The 13,851-nt window shown below is 59.2% G+C and overlaps 1 protein-coding gene across 1 annotated transcript in view; it reads right to left on the reverse strand.

The window, feature by feature from the left end:
* LMF1 (lipase maturation factor 1) overlaps positions 1–13,851 on the reverse strand; it is a 96,811-nt gene that overhangs the window by 52,080 nt on the left and 30,880 nt on the right. Inside the window, exon 3 of the mRNA XM_011966913.1 lies at positions 2,816–2,964. Within this exon, the coding sequence (XP_011822303.1) occupies positions 2,816–2,964 (149 nt within the window). The remainder of the gene's footprint in view (positions 1–2,815; positions 2,965–13,851) is intronic.

The following is a 13,851-nucleotide window of genomic DNA, read 5'->3' on the forward strand; positions in this document are numbered from 1 at the left end:
CCGGGACCCGGCCCGACACCACTTCCGGAAGGCTCTGCAGCCACTCACCCACCCCTCAGCCGGGACCCGGCCTGACACCACTTCCGGAAGGCTCTGCAGCCACTCACCCACCCCTCAGCCGGGACCCGGCCCGACACCACTTCCGGAAGGCTCTGCAGCCACTCACCCACCCCTCGGCCAGGACCCTGCCCGACCTACAGTAAACACCCAAGACTCCCCACAGCCCCAGAAAACCAACCTGTCAGGGATGCCCTGGTACCCACCATCCACAGGTGTGCAGTGACGTCATGGACGGGTGCCCACCACCCCTGTGAGGCTGGAGCAGAACACCTGGGTTGAAGCTGGCATGCCGCAGAGGGCAGGGAGGAAAGCGGGAGCCTCCCTGCCCGGGACAACCCTCCGGACACCTTGTCCTGGGGGGTGAGAGGGGCCCTGGTGCTGAGGTCCCTCTCTGCGGGTCTCCTGCTCATGCAGCTGAGCCTGCAGTGACCCCTCCCAACCCCGGCAAGTGCTCATCATGAGATGCCATGTAACCCTCCCAGAAAAGGAATAAAGGGAATCAGGTGCTCGCGTACCACCAGGGAGCCCCATTTTCCTCAAGAAACGGCCAGTCCACTTCATGCACAGCTGACGTTTCTGCAGCACTGGTGAAGGGCTGGTGCTGGTGAGACACAAGGTATGTGGGTGAGCGGGGCAGAAAAGGAGGGCACTGGGGAAGATAGGAGCCACAGGGGGATGGAGCTCTGAGCTGAACGAGACAAAAAGAAGAGCTATGCCCAGACATGGCATCATGGTGCAGGGAACACATGGTGAGGAATGGGCCCAGACAGCCCCTCACAGCGTACCAAACCACACTACCCGCTACACCAAGCTACGCTACACAGAACCACGCTACACACTACACTGAACCACACTACAGACTACACTGAACCACACTACACACTACACTGAACCACACTACACACTACACTGAACCACACTACACGCTATACTGTCACGCTACACCGAACCACGCTACACCGAACCACACTACACACTACACTGAACCACACTACACACTACACTGAACCACACTACACGCTACACTGAGTCACGCTACACTGAACCACACTACACACTACACTGAACCACACTACACGCTACACTGAACCACACTACACACTACACTGAACCACACTACACGCTACACTGAGTCACGCTACACCGAACCACACTACACACTACACTGAACCACACTACACACTACACCGAACCACACTACACACTACACTGAACCACACTACACCGAACCATGCTACACACTACACTGAACCACACTACACGCTACACCGAACCACATTACCCACATTACATGCTACACTGAACCACACTACACACTACACTGAACCACACTACACACTACAGTGAACCACACTACACGCTACACCAAACCACACTACACACTACACTGAACCACACTACATGCTACACCGAACCACACTACACAGTACACTGAACCACACTACACGCTACACTGAACCACACTTCATGCTATAGTGAACCACGTTACATGATACCCCAAGCCACGTGAGGTCGTGGCTTCCTGAGTCCGTGGCTGATGCTGTGTTGAGATTGGGTGTCCGAAGTGTCTGAAGCTGCCCCGGGGGACAGGGTGAAAGGGGCTGCCCAGCATTCGGGCCCCCTACCCGAATGACCTGCAGCTGAACACAGGCACAGCAGTCACGCCTCAAAGCCAGGGAGAGAAGAGGAACATTCCGGACTGAAGGAGTGGCCAAGATGGCGGCACGCTCTGGCTGTGGCCCTGGCGTGAGCACGTGCTGTCGGGTGGGGCGGGGACAAGTTCCTTGGGGCTTTGCCCAACTCTTCTGTACGTCTTCAGCGGATCCTCCACGAAACACTTAAGCGAACAGATGCTCAGAGAGCGTATCTGTATGACGTGGTTTCCAACACAAAAACATGAAGATTTTATCATTCCAGCACAAAATTAAAATCTTACTAACAAAGCATGTGAAGTGGAAGAGACAGTGAGAGCTGCGTAGCTCTGGTCAGTGCAGCAGACGTCAAAAGGGCCACGTCACTCCTGATTTTAAAGTGCAAATCATGTCTTTGTGAACTCAGAGGTCACATTACTGAAGCTGAACACAGGGCTGGCATGTGTCCTCACCGTGCGCAGGGCAGACGCAGATGGGCAGCCCCTGGCTGGGCAGGAAGCACACACAGCCCGCCACCCCCACGCCAGGGCCCCGCAGGGAACCCGCCACCCCCACGCCGGGGCTCGGCAGGGAACCCGGACAGTCTGGCTGTCCTAAGAGACGCCAAAGCCCAGCAGGCCAGGCATCCGGGAAGGACGCAGTTGAGAGACCACACGCAAGGAGGCCGCGCTTTCCCTGAGCATCAGGACGGCGGGTCTCATGCCTCCTTCAGGCTCGAATATGTCTGCCAACGGGCCCACCATGGCCTGAGACTCTGTCATTTAAAAACGAGCTCTGAAATATTTCGGACACTCCAGCAAGCACAGGAGGGCTGGGGGGAAGCAGGGCGCCCAGTACTCCTGAGTCTCCTGAAATGGACTCAGAGGTGTGGTTCTTTCCCAGAAACGGTGACCATGAACACGCCTGGGAAAAGCCAGCGAAGCCCCCAGTGTTCAAACACAGGCCCCTGAAGGGGCAGAAGAGCGGGCTGTTGGCCAGGCCATGCCGACGGGAGGACAGAGGGCGGCGGGGGAGGAGGGAAACAGGCTCACCTCTCCTAGAAGCCGCACAGGTTAAAGAGCCACCGTTATTCCCCAAACACCACCCAGAAGAGCTCCACTTACTGCTCCGAACATGATCCTGAAGATCAGCCACCGGAAGCCCCACAGGACAATCCGGGATGTGGGGGTGTGCTGGGGCAGCCTTGACAGCGTCCACAGCGGGCACAGGAAGATCCCCAGGAACCCTGTTTCCAGAAGCTGGGACTCCCATCCTAAAACGACAATGAGACATACCAAGGGTGAGTTAATGGAAGCCACACATTTCACAAAGAAATCATTTCAGAAACTCAGTTTAATGGAAACGGTCCTTAAAACAGGGCTGACCTTACTACGGAGAGGCACCAACCCCCACGTATTAGTCTCAGCACCGACATGCAAGGTCAGGTCTGCAGGAGTGGGAGCTCTGGTGTGGGACCCGGGGCCCAGGTCAGGGCTTCCCGTGACCTCGGCACCCTTTGCCCTGGAGGGAAAGGCCCCGCTCTGAGGGCCGCCACCTGCCACCCCGCAGGACGCTGCACAGACCTGACATCTGAGAATGCGCCCAGCACACGTGCTGCCAGCAGATGTCTGGGGGAAGCCTTTGCCCTCCCGTAGGTTTGCATGAAGACAGCTTTCACCTTCTTCCCAGCCCGGAAGCAGCACTGGGGCAGCAGCACTGGGGCAGCAGCCTGGCCTCTGTGTGAGGCAGTGTCTCCCTCTGGCCCTGTCCTTCCCAGGCGGGCATGGAAGCCAGGCAAAGATGTAGAGGCAGGTCATGGTCGGTCCACATGGAACCAACACTGGTCAGTCCCTCACGGGCCCAGGATAAGGCAGCAGCTCTGCCGCTGGATGTGGGGGACATGTGGGGGCTCAACGGATCCTTCCCACTGGAAACCCGGCATAAGAATGCAGATGCGGGTCGCCACCCCAGTGCTGTTCTCAGAGGTGAAGCCACCATGAATGTGGCTGCTGGAAACTGCCCACAGCTCACGTCTGTCCATGGCAGGTCACATCCCAGGGGCCCGGAGACCCCACAGGCCAGGCTCCCTCCTGGGCTCTGAGGATGCCGGATGGGACAGAGGCCACCCACTGCCCAGCATGACAACGATCACATGACTCACACCGCCACAGCATCTACGCGCCAGAGTGGAGGGGAGAGTGCAGGGGGGATGCGGACGGAGGCTTGTGGGGGCAGCGTCTACGCACCACAGAGGATGGGAGAGTGCGGAGGGGAAGCGGACGGAGGCTCATGGGGAGCTTCCTCCAACCATTGATGCAACTCGTCTATATCTGAGATATTATGGTAAAGTCAAAAGCCTGTGAAGAAGCTGCTACAGCAGCACTGGATTGTAACCCAAAGTACAAAATAAACACCTGCAAGTCCACACTGATGTGTGCGAATTACTGAACAAACAGATGGGCGTGCATGGAGGCAGCGTGGCCCTGGTCTCTGAACGGACAGACGGTCAGTCCTTATGCTGCCCCGGCTTGTGGAGGGCACAGGCTGCCAAGCTGACGCCTGCTGGTCTTGCAGCGGGACCCCCTCCACCTCGCCTACGCCCCAGGCTCGCTGGGCCCCATCTTCCCCACGGAAGCCAGAGCTGCCCAGCTGGCTGGGCCCTGCGAACGCCCCGGGAAGGAAAGGGTTGCCCTGGGCCCACCTGCTTCTGTTTTCTTTGCTTGGGTCTTGTGGAATTCCAGCAGCTGCGCGGCATGCACAACGGCTGCCATTGTTCTCCGCCTCAGCGTGGCGGACGACGCGTCCCCAGGAAAGTCAATAAGCAGCACGCTGCCAGGGCGGCCTCAGCGCCAGCGCCAGCGCCAGCGCCAGGGCCAGGGCTCTCCAGGCAGCTCTCACCCAGCAAACACCAGCGCTGCATGAAGCGAGCCTGAGGCACCCGAACGAGGTGGCAACATGCAGGGCCACAGCAGACGCTGCTGGTGAGGGCAGTCCTTGCCCCCTCGGCGCCTTTCCCATTGCGCAGCTGCACGCACTGCCCGCCGGGCATCAGCATCTGCACGCCCTGCTCTTCCCCAGGGACCTCCCTTCCCTTTAGCAGGGGGATGGCTCCAGGAGGGCCCCTGCTCCACTCCACTACCACGGCGTCGTTTCCACCACGTGCTGTGTTGGGCCTTCCGGGAGACTGAGCACAGCCCCAGGAGGAGCCTGGCACGCTCTGCCTGGGGAACTGGGCAGCAGCTCTCGTGGGGAACGTTCACTTCCACGGCCACTGCTCTCCTTCCTGTGACACAGACAGCACTGGTCCAATCACCAGAGAAGCTGCCCTGCCCGCTGGACAGGGTGCGACGCCCCACTCCTGCCCTGGCACCTCGCCTGGTGCACCATATTAATTGCTCATTGCCTGCTAGATGCCCCGATGCTGGTGCAGAGGAGATGCAAGTGCCCCAGCACCCAGGCACAGGTGGGCACCGGTGCCTCTCAGCTGCCCTCCCGCTCAGGATTCACACAGATCCACAGCCAGGCTGGGGCCCAAGGCAGGAGCCTGTGGCCTGCAGGCCCAGCCAGCGCTGCAGGTAACCGTACTGTGCCATTCATAGGCATCTCAGGGCATCAGAACAGGCAGAAACGAGGATGCAGCCTCATAACTGCCTTGCTGGAGACAGTTTAGGGTTGAAGGCTCTGGATGTCAGGTCTGGAGCCACAGGAGGTGTGGGGCACACAGAAGAGAGAGGCTTCGCCGTGGGGCACCCCAAAATACTGGGAAAAGAAAATCTGCAGACAATGGCGACTGCCACACGTTGCCTCTCGGAGCGGCTCCCCAGAGCTCTAGACTTTGGAATCAGTTCTCACCATCGCTGACGGGGCACGAGGCCTGGTGGCTGCAGCTGCACGTACTGTCTTCCGAGGCCCCACAAGATGCTGAGCCCCGGGAACACGGACATCCCCACCACTGCGCCCTGGGCTGCCCCGACCCCTCCTGGGAGGGGAGCAAACGTCTCCACATTTAAGGGGGACTGCAGGTTGCTTCAGTATCAACCCTTCCGGCACCCTGTGAAGACAGCCCTGACCCAAATGGGTAGAGGCCGGGCAGGCCAAGACCCAGGAAGGCTCCCCACACTCGACCTTCCTGCTCTGCAGGACACAGACCAGACGCTTGCTCGTACAGTCCACAAGAGAGAACGCACACTGCTATAGGCCCTGAGGCCCGTGATCGCTCCAGTTCTCCAAGTGCAAAACCAGACACACACTCTCCCACCCTTCCCGTGACCATTGGTGACACAATTTCACTGCCCTGGAATCAGATGGAACTGTGGTTTCTCTGAACTAAATCTCCAAGTGAGAATCATTAATGTTAAGTAGTGACCGACGCAGAGGGCCACACAGCTCTCAGCCCTAAATCGGTGGCTCTGAGGACCCTGGCCTCGCTGCTGCCTGCTTGGCTGGCCCAGGAAGGGTGTCCCCCTGAGGCCTGAGGGCTTGTAGGGTTTTCACCGTCCCACGCTCGCCTCCTAGATTGCAGGGTCCTGTGTTACTTGTTTTAAGAACAACAATTTAAAAACAGCCAAAGAAAAACTCACCCTAGACCTGGCTCTGCAGAGCCAAGGGGTGACCGAGGGGTGACTCCCGGGGACATTCAGGCTGGGCGGGCCCTGAGTGCACAGGTGTGAGGAGGCATGGGTATGGACGGGTCTGAACCACCAGAGAAGCCAGGTGCAGGATGGGGGCAGAGGGCAGGCAGAGACCACAGGGTGCAGCAGAGAGCCCTCCTCATCCTCACAACGGCCGGGATCCCTCACTCCGCAGCCAAGCTCCTCGGCACCTGCTCCCCAAATAAAACCCAGGCAGAGGTGCATGCTGACATTCCTTTTCTATTTATGGGAATCAGAGGTTGAGGAGGGACCCTCTGCCACTGAAGAACCAGAAGATTTGCCACCAAGAGGCGCGATCTGTGCCTGGCAGCCCAGGGCACGTGGGAACACGTGGAGAGATGCCTGGAGGATGCTCTGGGCAGGGCTAGGCTGGGCGGCCAGCAGCACACTCATGCACCACCAGCCTTGGGGACCTCCATCAGAGGATGGAGAGTCCCAGGCCAGCCTAGGGACACGGTGCATTGCTGGCCAGGCAGAGCGCTGGGGTGGAGCCTGAGCTGGGGTTTTCCAGATGGAAGTCCTGTAGGCCAGCAGTCATGTGGGACGAGAGAGATGCAGGGTGGGACGACTGCGGTGCCTCAGGCAGGTGAGACGAGCACCATCACTGGGGGCCAGAGCAGGTGGGATGTGGGGATGGGGCACGTGGGATGTGCGGGGCCGGGGCACGTGGGATGTGTGGGGGCCGGGGCAGGTGACAACCAGGTGCTGCTCGGCCACTGGTGAGAGGCAGAGGCTCGGAGGGTGCAGAAGGTGTGCAGGGCGAGGGCAGCCAGCCTCAGGCACAGGGAGGGATATGGGGCCAGTGGGTTGTGGGCTGAGCTGCCTCTGACCAGGGAAGAAACGTGATTTAACACATTTTGGAGGTGCAAGTCACTGCAATGGCCACTGTAGGAGAGAATGCCAGTTGAGGCCTCATTAACTCTGTGGAAACTATTCGAGTTACTAAGAGAGAGTCATTAAATATAGCACAGATGGATCCTTCAAAAATGACAGCCACCATCCACGTTAGAAACAGGAAATCCATTAAGTTCGCTGTTAAAATCGGGGACGAGGGAGCAAAGCGCTTCCCTCTTGACTGCCTGTCACTCAGCTGTGCGCCGGGCCGCCCTCTGCCACCCCAGGGGCTTCTAATGGCGGCCCCAGAGAGAGCTGGGAGCTTTTAAAAGTTTCCTTCGTTTTCACAGGTTATATTTTAGGATGAAAAGTTATGAAATAGCACTGCAAATCTTACTTTGCACTATCACGGAACAGAAGGGCTGTGGGCTACAGACACCCCTGGGGCTGGATGATGGCGGCTGGGGAGATCGGCTCTGGCTGCGAGCCAGTGGCGGGGGTGGGCACTGGTAGGCCACACCCATATGGCCCTGGGGCACCAGGTGGCCTTGTCTGTGACCCACCCACATGCAGAGCCCCAGACCCCACTTCTCCACGTCTCCGGCCACAGGGAAAACATCTTTCATGACCATGTTTGAAAAGGCTGCAGAGGGACAAGCGGAGGCTCTGCCACTGAGGCCTGCGTCCTTGGGATGCCTCGTTGGCTCCCCGGCAGCAACTGAAGGTACGTCAGGAACACCCCTCTCCTGGCAGCTGGCTGTGTCCCGGGTGTCCCCTTGCAGACCCTCTGAGTGTTGGGCTCTGGGTCTGTTACGGCGGTTGCTCTGCAGCCAGCTCCGAGAGCATGAGTGTGCTCAGCGTTGGGGATGGAGACGCCACCCAGGGGCTGCCACGCTGCAAACTCATCCTGAAGGCAGAGCTAACGTCACACGTGTGGGCCCACCCGCAGCCCAGCACACAGACGCAATCCTGTGGGGAACCAGGCCCAAAGCCCACTCTCATGTTGGTACCATGGGGATGCATCGTCACCACCTCACCTCCCCCAGGCACACGGGCAACACACAGCCATGGTGTCGTCACTACCTCACCTCCCCCAGGCACACGGGTAACACACAGCCATGGTGTGGCTGCGCCAAGCATATGCTCCGCAAGCCCATGTGAAGAAATGCCGCACCTGTGCACTGTGGGCAGGGGCCATGCTGGGGGCTTGGCCAGGCCTGCTGATCCCTCCGGCTCACTGGAGATGACCAGGCAGGGCTGCCCTCCCCTAGGAGACATGCCCACCCCTGTACCGGGGCTGTCTGCAGGGGTGCTGGGAGGTCCTGATGTTAGCCCCACCCCAGAGGTGACCCAGGGGACAGGAGTGCTGCTGTGCTCGCCCAGCACCCCCAGCCTCCTCCCGACCGTGGGCTCCTTCCCTCCTCTGGGATTGGCCACGCTGTGTCTGGAGTGGGCTGCAGCTCCCTGGCCTGCGGTCACCCAGAGCCAAACTCTGCACAGGAACTTCCAGAACCGGCCTGAGCTGTCACAGCTGCATCTGCCTGCTGGCCACGTCTCACGTCCTGAGGACGTTTCATGGGAGGGCCGCCATTCTGCTGCCCACAAGACATATAGGTGCAGAGCTGGGGACGTGGCATCGGGCCGTGGCGCGGGGCGGCTGGCTGGGTTAAACCAGAGATCAGATGGCAAACGGGAGTGCATTTTCTAGCAAGCAGACATCTCCGAAAGCGCTGCTTAAGGGCTTTCGTGCTTTAGATAAAATTATGTTAACTACACACTCTCAGTTACGAGGAGTTTAGTGGACTGTTACATATTTTAAGGCTGTCCGTGGGCGCTGCCGAGAAACAGGAAGTGGCCTCGGTGACCCCTGCGCCCGGCCGCGCGGCTTGTTCATACTCGGTTGCCGTGACAACCAGACTTCCCAGCCCCAGGTGTCCCCGTGGCTCAGCTCTGTGCAGGTGTCACCAGCTCTCGGGAAACAAATTCGCACTAACGACCTTAGCTATCTTTATTGGTTTTGGATAAATACGAAAATGCTTCCCGTCCACGGAAATTAGACTTCGCGGCAAAGAGTGTTTAGGATTAATGTATTCCAAGTATTTCACCTACGTCAGGCTGGCAGGCACCACACATGACCATTTCTTTGTTTTTTGTGTCCTGGGAGTGAAAAATGGCTGAAATATGCCGAGCCTCCAAGTGACTCATGAGACCCCAGAAAAGTGCTGGCCATCGTGGGCTGCGGGGACGCTGTGCCCACAGAGCTGTCCTGGTCCCAGCGTGCCTCAAGGGCCCCGGCCCCTCAGGCCTTGAAGCACTCAAAGGCAGCCTGCGTGGCTGAGAAGCACATTTGACATTGCATTTAACTTTGGTTCAGTTGGATGTGAATTTAAGTGACCATGTGGGGCCAGTGTCCTGGGGTGCACCCTGACTCTCACGTGGGGCCAGTGTCCTGGGGTGCACCCCGACAATCAGCCAGGGCTAGGGTGGGGCCCCTGTCCCGGGGTGCACCCCAACTCTCATGCGGGGCCAGGGTCCTGGGATGCACCCCGACTCTCAGCCAGTCCTGGGGTGGGCACCTGCTCAGAGACACCTGTGTGATGTGGGTCTCACTCCCGAGCAGCCGTGGGACGAGCTCACGGCATCTGCTTGCCCCTCCCATGGGGGCTCCTGGGCTGGAGCTTCACAGCCCAGCAGTGTCCATGTCCCTGCTGTGACACCCGCGTGGGCCGTCGGAGTGTCAGCGTGGGCCCCCAGACTGAGAAGCGCGTGTTCCCCTCACCACTCAGTCTCGGGGACGGTCTGTTTTCACTCGCGACTTTTCCAGACCCTCCCCTGACACTCGGCGGTCGGCATTTCCAGCTGTACTCAGTGTGGCCAGCAGGCAGGACCCATCCTACGTGGACGGCGGTGTGTTCGGGGGTTGTGTGAGCTCACACACTCAGAGAAGGAACATGGGGGTTGGCACACCTGGGAAGTGGGCGGGAATCACCCGACATGCCCGGGGCAGGGGGCAGGGCAGCCCTGTGGCCTCTGCCTCATCTCTGTCAGGACCTACACACAGAGCTCCCCGCTCCACCTCCATCACCGCTGAGCCCCCATGGGAAAGCTCAGGTCTCCAGCGCTCCCATGAGGACAGCAGTGCCCGCAGCACCAGGGCACAGGCCCGACAGACAACGGGCCTGGAGGCTGCTGTGGGCATCCCACCCACAGACCCGCTCCGGACAGTGTGGGCCCCTGAGGGCAGGAAGGGCGTCTGGGCCGCAGTCTCATGTGGGTCACTCTTGGGGGGCCGCAGTTAGCAGCAACTGAAGGAGGCAGCGATGTCCTCAGGCCCACATCCTGGAGGTACTGGGGAGAAAGACACGAGTGTTTTGCTAGAAACACTGGTGTGTAGAGAGGACTGGGTTTCAGCTACGTCAGGTGGCAGGGCCACCCTGGTAGGAGCCTCACGGGGACCCACAGTCAGAACTTGGGGGCAAGGGTGAGGCAGCCGGCACCCATGCTGGGGTCCCCATCGCACGGCTTCACCCCGGGACACCCTTCCTCCAGGCAGTCAGGCTTCTGCCCCCAGCACCATCCCTCTGGCCTTGGTCAAGACTCTGTTTGGACGCCACCTCCACGGCCTTGCTGGACAGGACATTCACACGGCCCTGGCCCACTGGCTCAGCCCCCAACACGGCATCCACACTGGCCCCGGCCCATCGGCCCCCACAGCACGCACTGCGTGTCCACGTTCCCCTCTCTAAGCACTGCACCCCAAGCGCCGGTTCCACACGGACGCAGGAAAGCATCAGGGCGAGGAAGTGGAAGAAAACGCGCTTGCCAGGCAGGCGGGCCGGAGAGCTCAGCAGAGACGCAGAGCCTCGGAGGAAGGCCAGGCCCACTCCAGAGCGAGAACGAAAATCTCCAGAGCACAAATGCCCTGGATGAGCTCAGCAGCAGCGTGGAGAACAGAAAGAAAACGCGGTGAACACGAAGACACAGCAGCCCCAGTGACTCACTCTAGAGACGAGACGCTTTTAGAAAACAGCAAACAGAAGTACAGGGCCCGGGAGCTGGTGAAAGGCAGGCAGAGGCCTGACGTCCACGCTGGCGGAGCCACAGGAGAGGGGACAGAACATGGGGCAACCCCTCCCCCAAATATGGGCAAAAATTATCCAAATTTGGTAAAAAGTAGGCCTATCATAGTCAAAAAACTGGCAACTGAAGATAAAATCCCCAAAGTCATCAGAGAAAAGTAACACGTTACATTGGAATGCTAGGAATGACCGTCGCTTTCCTGTCCGTCGGAAACAAGGGACAGATGGAGAGAGGGAGCCAGGCGCAGACCCTTCCCAAGGGGCCCCCGCGTGCCCAGAACGGGCATCTGCAGGCGTCTCCAGCAGCAAAGGACGCTGCGTTCTCCCTGGGGAGCTTCCAGCGTCATCACAGCCTGAAGGAGGAAGCAACTCGGCACACGTGGCCCAGTGCAGGTGTGGCGGGAGCTGGCCTCAGTCAGCAGGTTGCCCGGGTCTCTGTCTCAGTGCTCAGCAAGGCAAGGACAGGACAGAACGGGCCCCATCACAGACTGCGCTTAGAAGGCACTCAGTGAAACAAGGACCATTTTCTTCTGGAGGTAACTCAAGAAGGTAAGACTGTGAGTCAGATGCCTTGGATGATAAGAAGTCCAGGTAAGTAGCAGACAGGAGGAAGCTTCCCTAATATCACCTACAAATCTGCTTCCACTGGGCAGTCTCTCCCCCTTTTCACACAGCACAAAGCCCTCCTGTGGTGAACACAGTCACCACAGCCCTTCTTGAGGGGCCGCTGGGTCCACGACCTCCTGGGTGGACACACGGACCTGCGCTTCCTGCAGAGATGCTGACCAGACAGGCCCTGTGCAAAGTTCACCTGCGAGCCAGGCACCGGTACAAAGCCAGACCCCCGGCGGAGTGTGTGGGTGCGGAGACAAAACGCTCCACGAGTGCTCACAGGGACTCGACCTTAGAACAAGACAGTTGTATCTTCGTACAAATGGGAGTGGTGACGAGTGAGGATGACGGGAATTTCTGGGGTGACGGCCACTCTCTATACCTTGATGGGGCTCATGCAAGTTTTTTATCAAGGGAAAGACGCAATGTGCGGTGAGTTCCAGCTAACGATGTACAGGCTGAAGCGCCTGGGGAAGTGTTGATGCCAGCCCCACCCTGATGTGCGCTGAAGCACCAACGCAGGGACGGGGGACACGGGCGAGCAGACCCACTATATAATGACGCAGCAAACCCCGTAAACAGAACCCACAGCATCCAGGCGGTTCCTATGCGGGTTTTACTATACAATTCTTAGGAGAAAAACAATAAAGGTTAAAAGGTTTGAAATGTAAAAATGATTAACTACATAGAAAATTTAAAAACAAAACACAAGTAAGAAAATCTACAGAAACAGGCTCAGCCACTGGGAGGTGTCAGCAAGGTCTGGGTGGAACATTAAAAACCCTGCGGGCAGGCCTGGAAAGCAGCGTTCCCCCGCAGCTGAGGAGTAAGGGGAGAGAAGCAGCTGTTTATCCCAGATGAGGTCCAGAGCGACACATTCCAAACAGCCGACATGGGACAGAGGCGACGAGGGAGGGTGGCCTGGACAGAAAACGTCCAGGCAGCCCGGGGCACCCTGTACCGCAGGCCCAGCCTAACGTCCAGGCAGACCGGGGCACCCTGTCCCGCGGGCCCAGCCTAACGTCCAGGCAGCCCGGGGCACCCTGTCCCGCCCAGCCATGCTCCTTGGCAGCAACCACCCAGGTGCTATCTCACGGGCAGATCAGGGAAGCGCTGGTCCCCGCACAATCTCACCTCCACGGCGAGGTGGGAGAAGGCAGCCACCTCGCAAGGGGGCCACAGAGTGGATTCTGATCCAGCCGCGAGCTCTCCCCCCCAGCCCACAGTGACCGGCAGCCAGGCAAGCAGAGTGGCCACGGGGGAACTGACCCAGCAGGACCTGAAGCGGGGAGACAGCGTGTGGGCGTCCACCCAACGCGGCCAGCCCTTGTGTGGACAAACAGCTGAGAAAAGGCATTACTGACACGGACGTGAAGAAAGTCGCTCGGTTTTCAGGTGTGATGTGGTATTGGTTGTGTTGTTGCAAAGGTCCTGTCTTCAGGTGTATGAGGAACATTTCCAAATGCGGAAATGTGATGCCTGGAATCTGCTTCATGATAAAACAGAACAGGGGCGAGGAGGGTGGGGTGGACGTGGCAGCTGCTGACACCGGCATGGCGCACTGTGGCCTGCGAGGGTCCCAAGCTGTCCACAGTTCATTCCTCCCCATCGTGTGGCTTCCTGAACAGCCACGTATTTCCTAACTCTGCCCGCTGAGGGGCCGAGAAGCCGCAGCACCCCAGTAGCAACAGGCACCCCAGCACCCACATCTTGGTCTCTGAACACCCTTCCCCACTAGACTTCTCAGGGAGCTTGATCCAGGGCTGGAAAGACAAAAACAGGAGATGGTTGTCTGGCAGCATCACAACGCAGGGGGAGCGCAGGACGGGCTGCAGAGGGTGCGGGGCCTGAGTTAGGGAGCAGGGGGAGCACAGGACGGGCTGCAGAGGGTGCGGGGCCTGAGTTAGGAAGCAGGGGGAGCACAGGACGGGCTGCAGAGGGTGCAGGGCCTGAGTTAGGGAGCAGGGGGAGCGCAGGACGGGC

Source organism: Mandrillus leucophaeus, unplaced genomic scaffold (assembly GCF_000951045.1).
Source record: "Mandrillus leucophaeus isolate KB7577 unplaced genomic scaffold, Mleu.le_1.0 Scaffold78, whole genome shotgun sequence".
Classification (NCBI taxonomy): Eukaryota; Metazoa; Chordata; class Mammalia; order Primates; family Cercopithecidae; genus Mandrillus; species Mandrillus leucophaeus.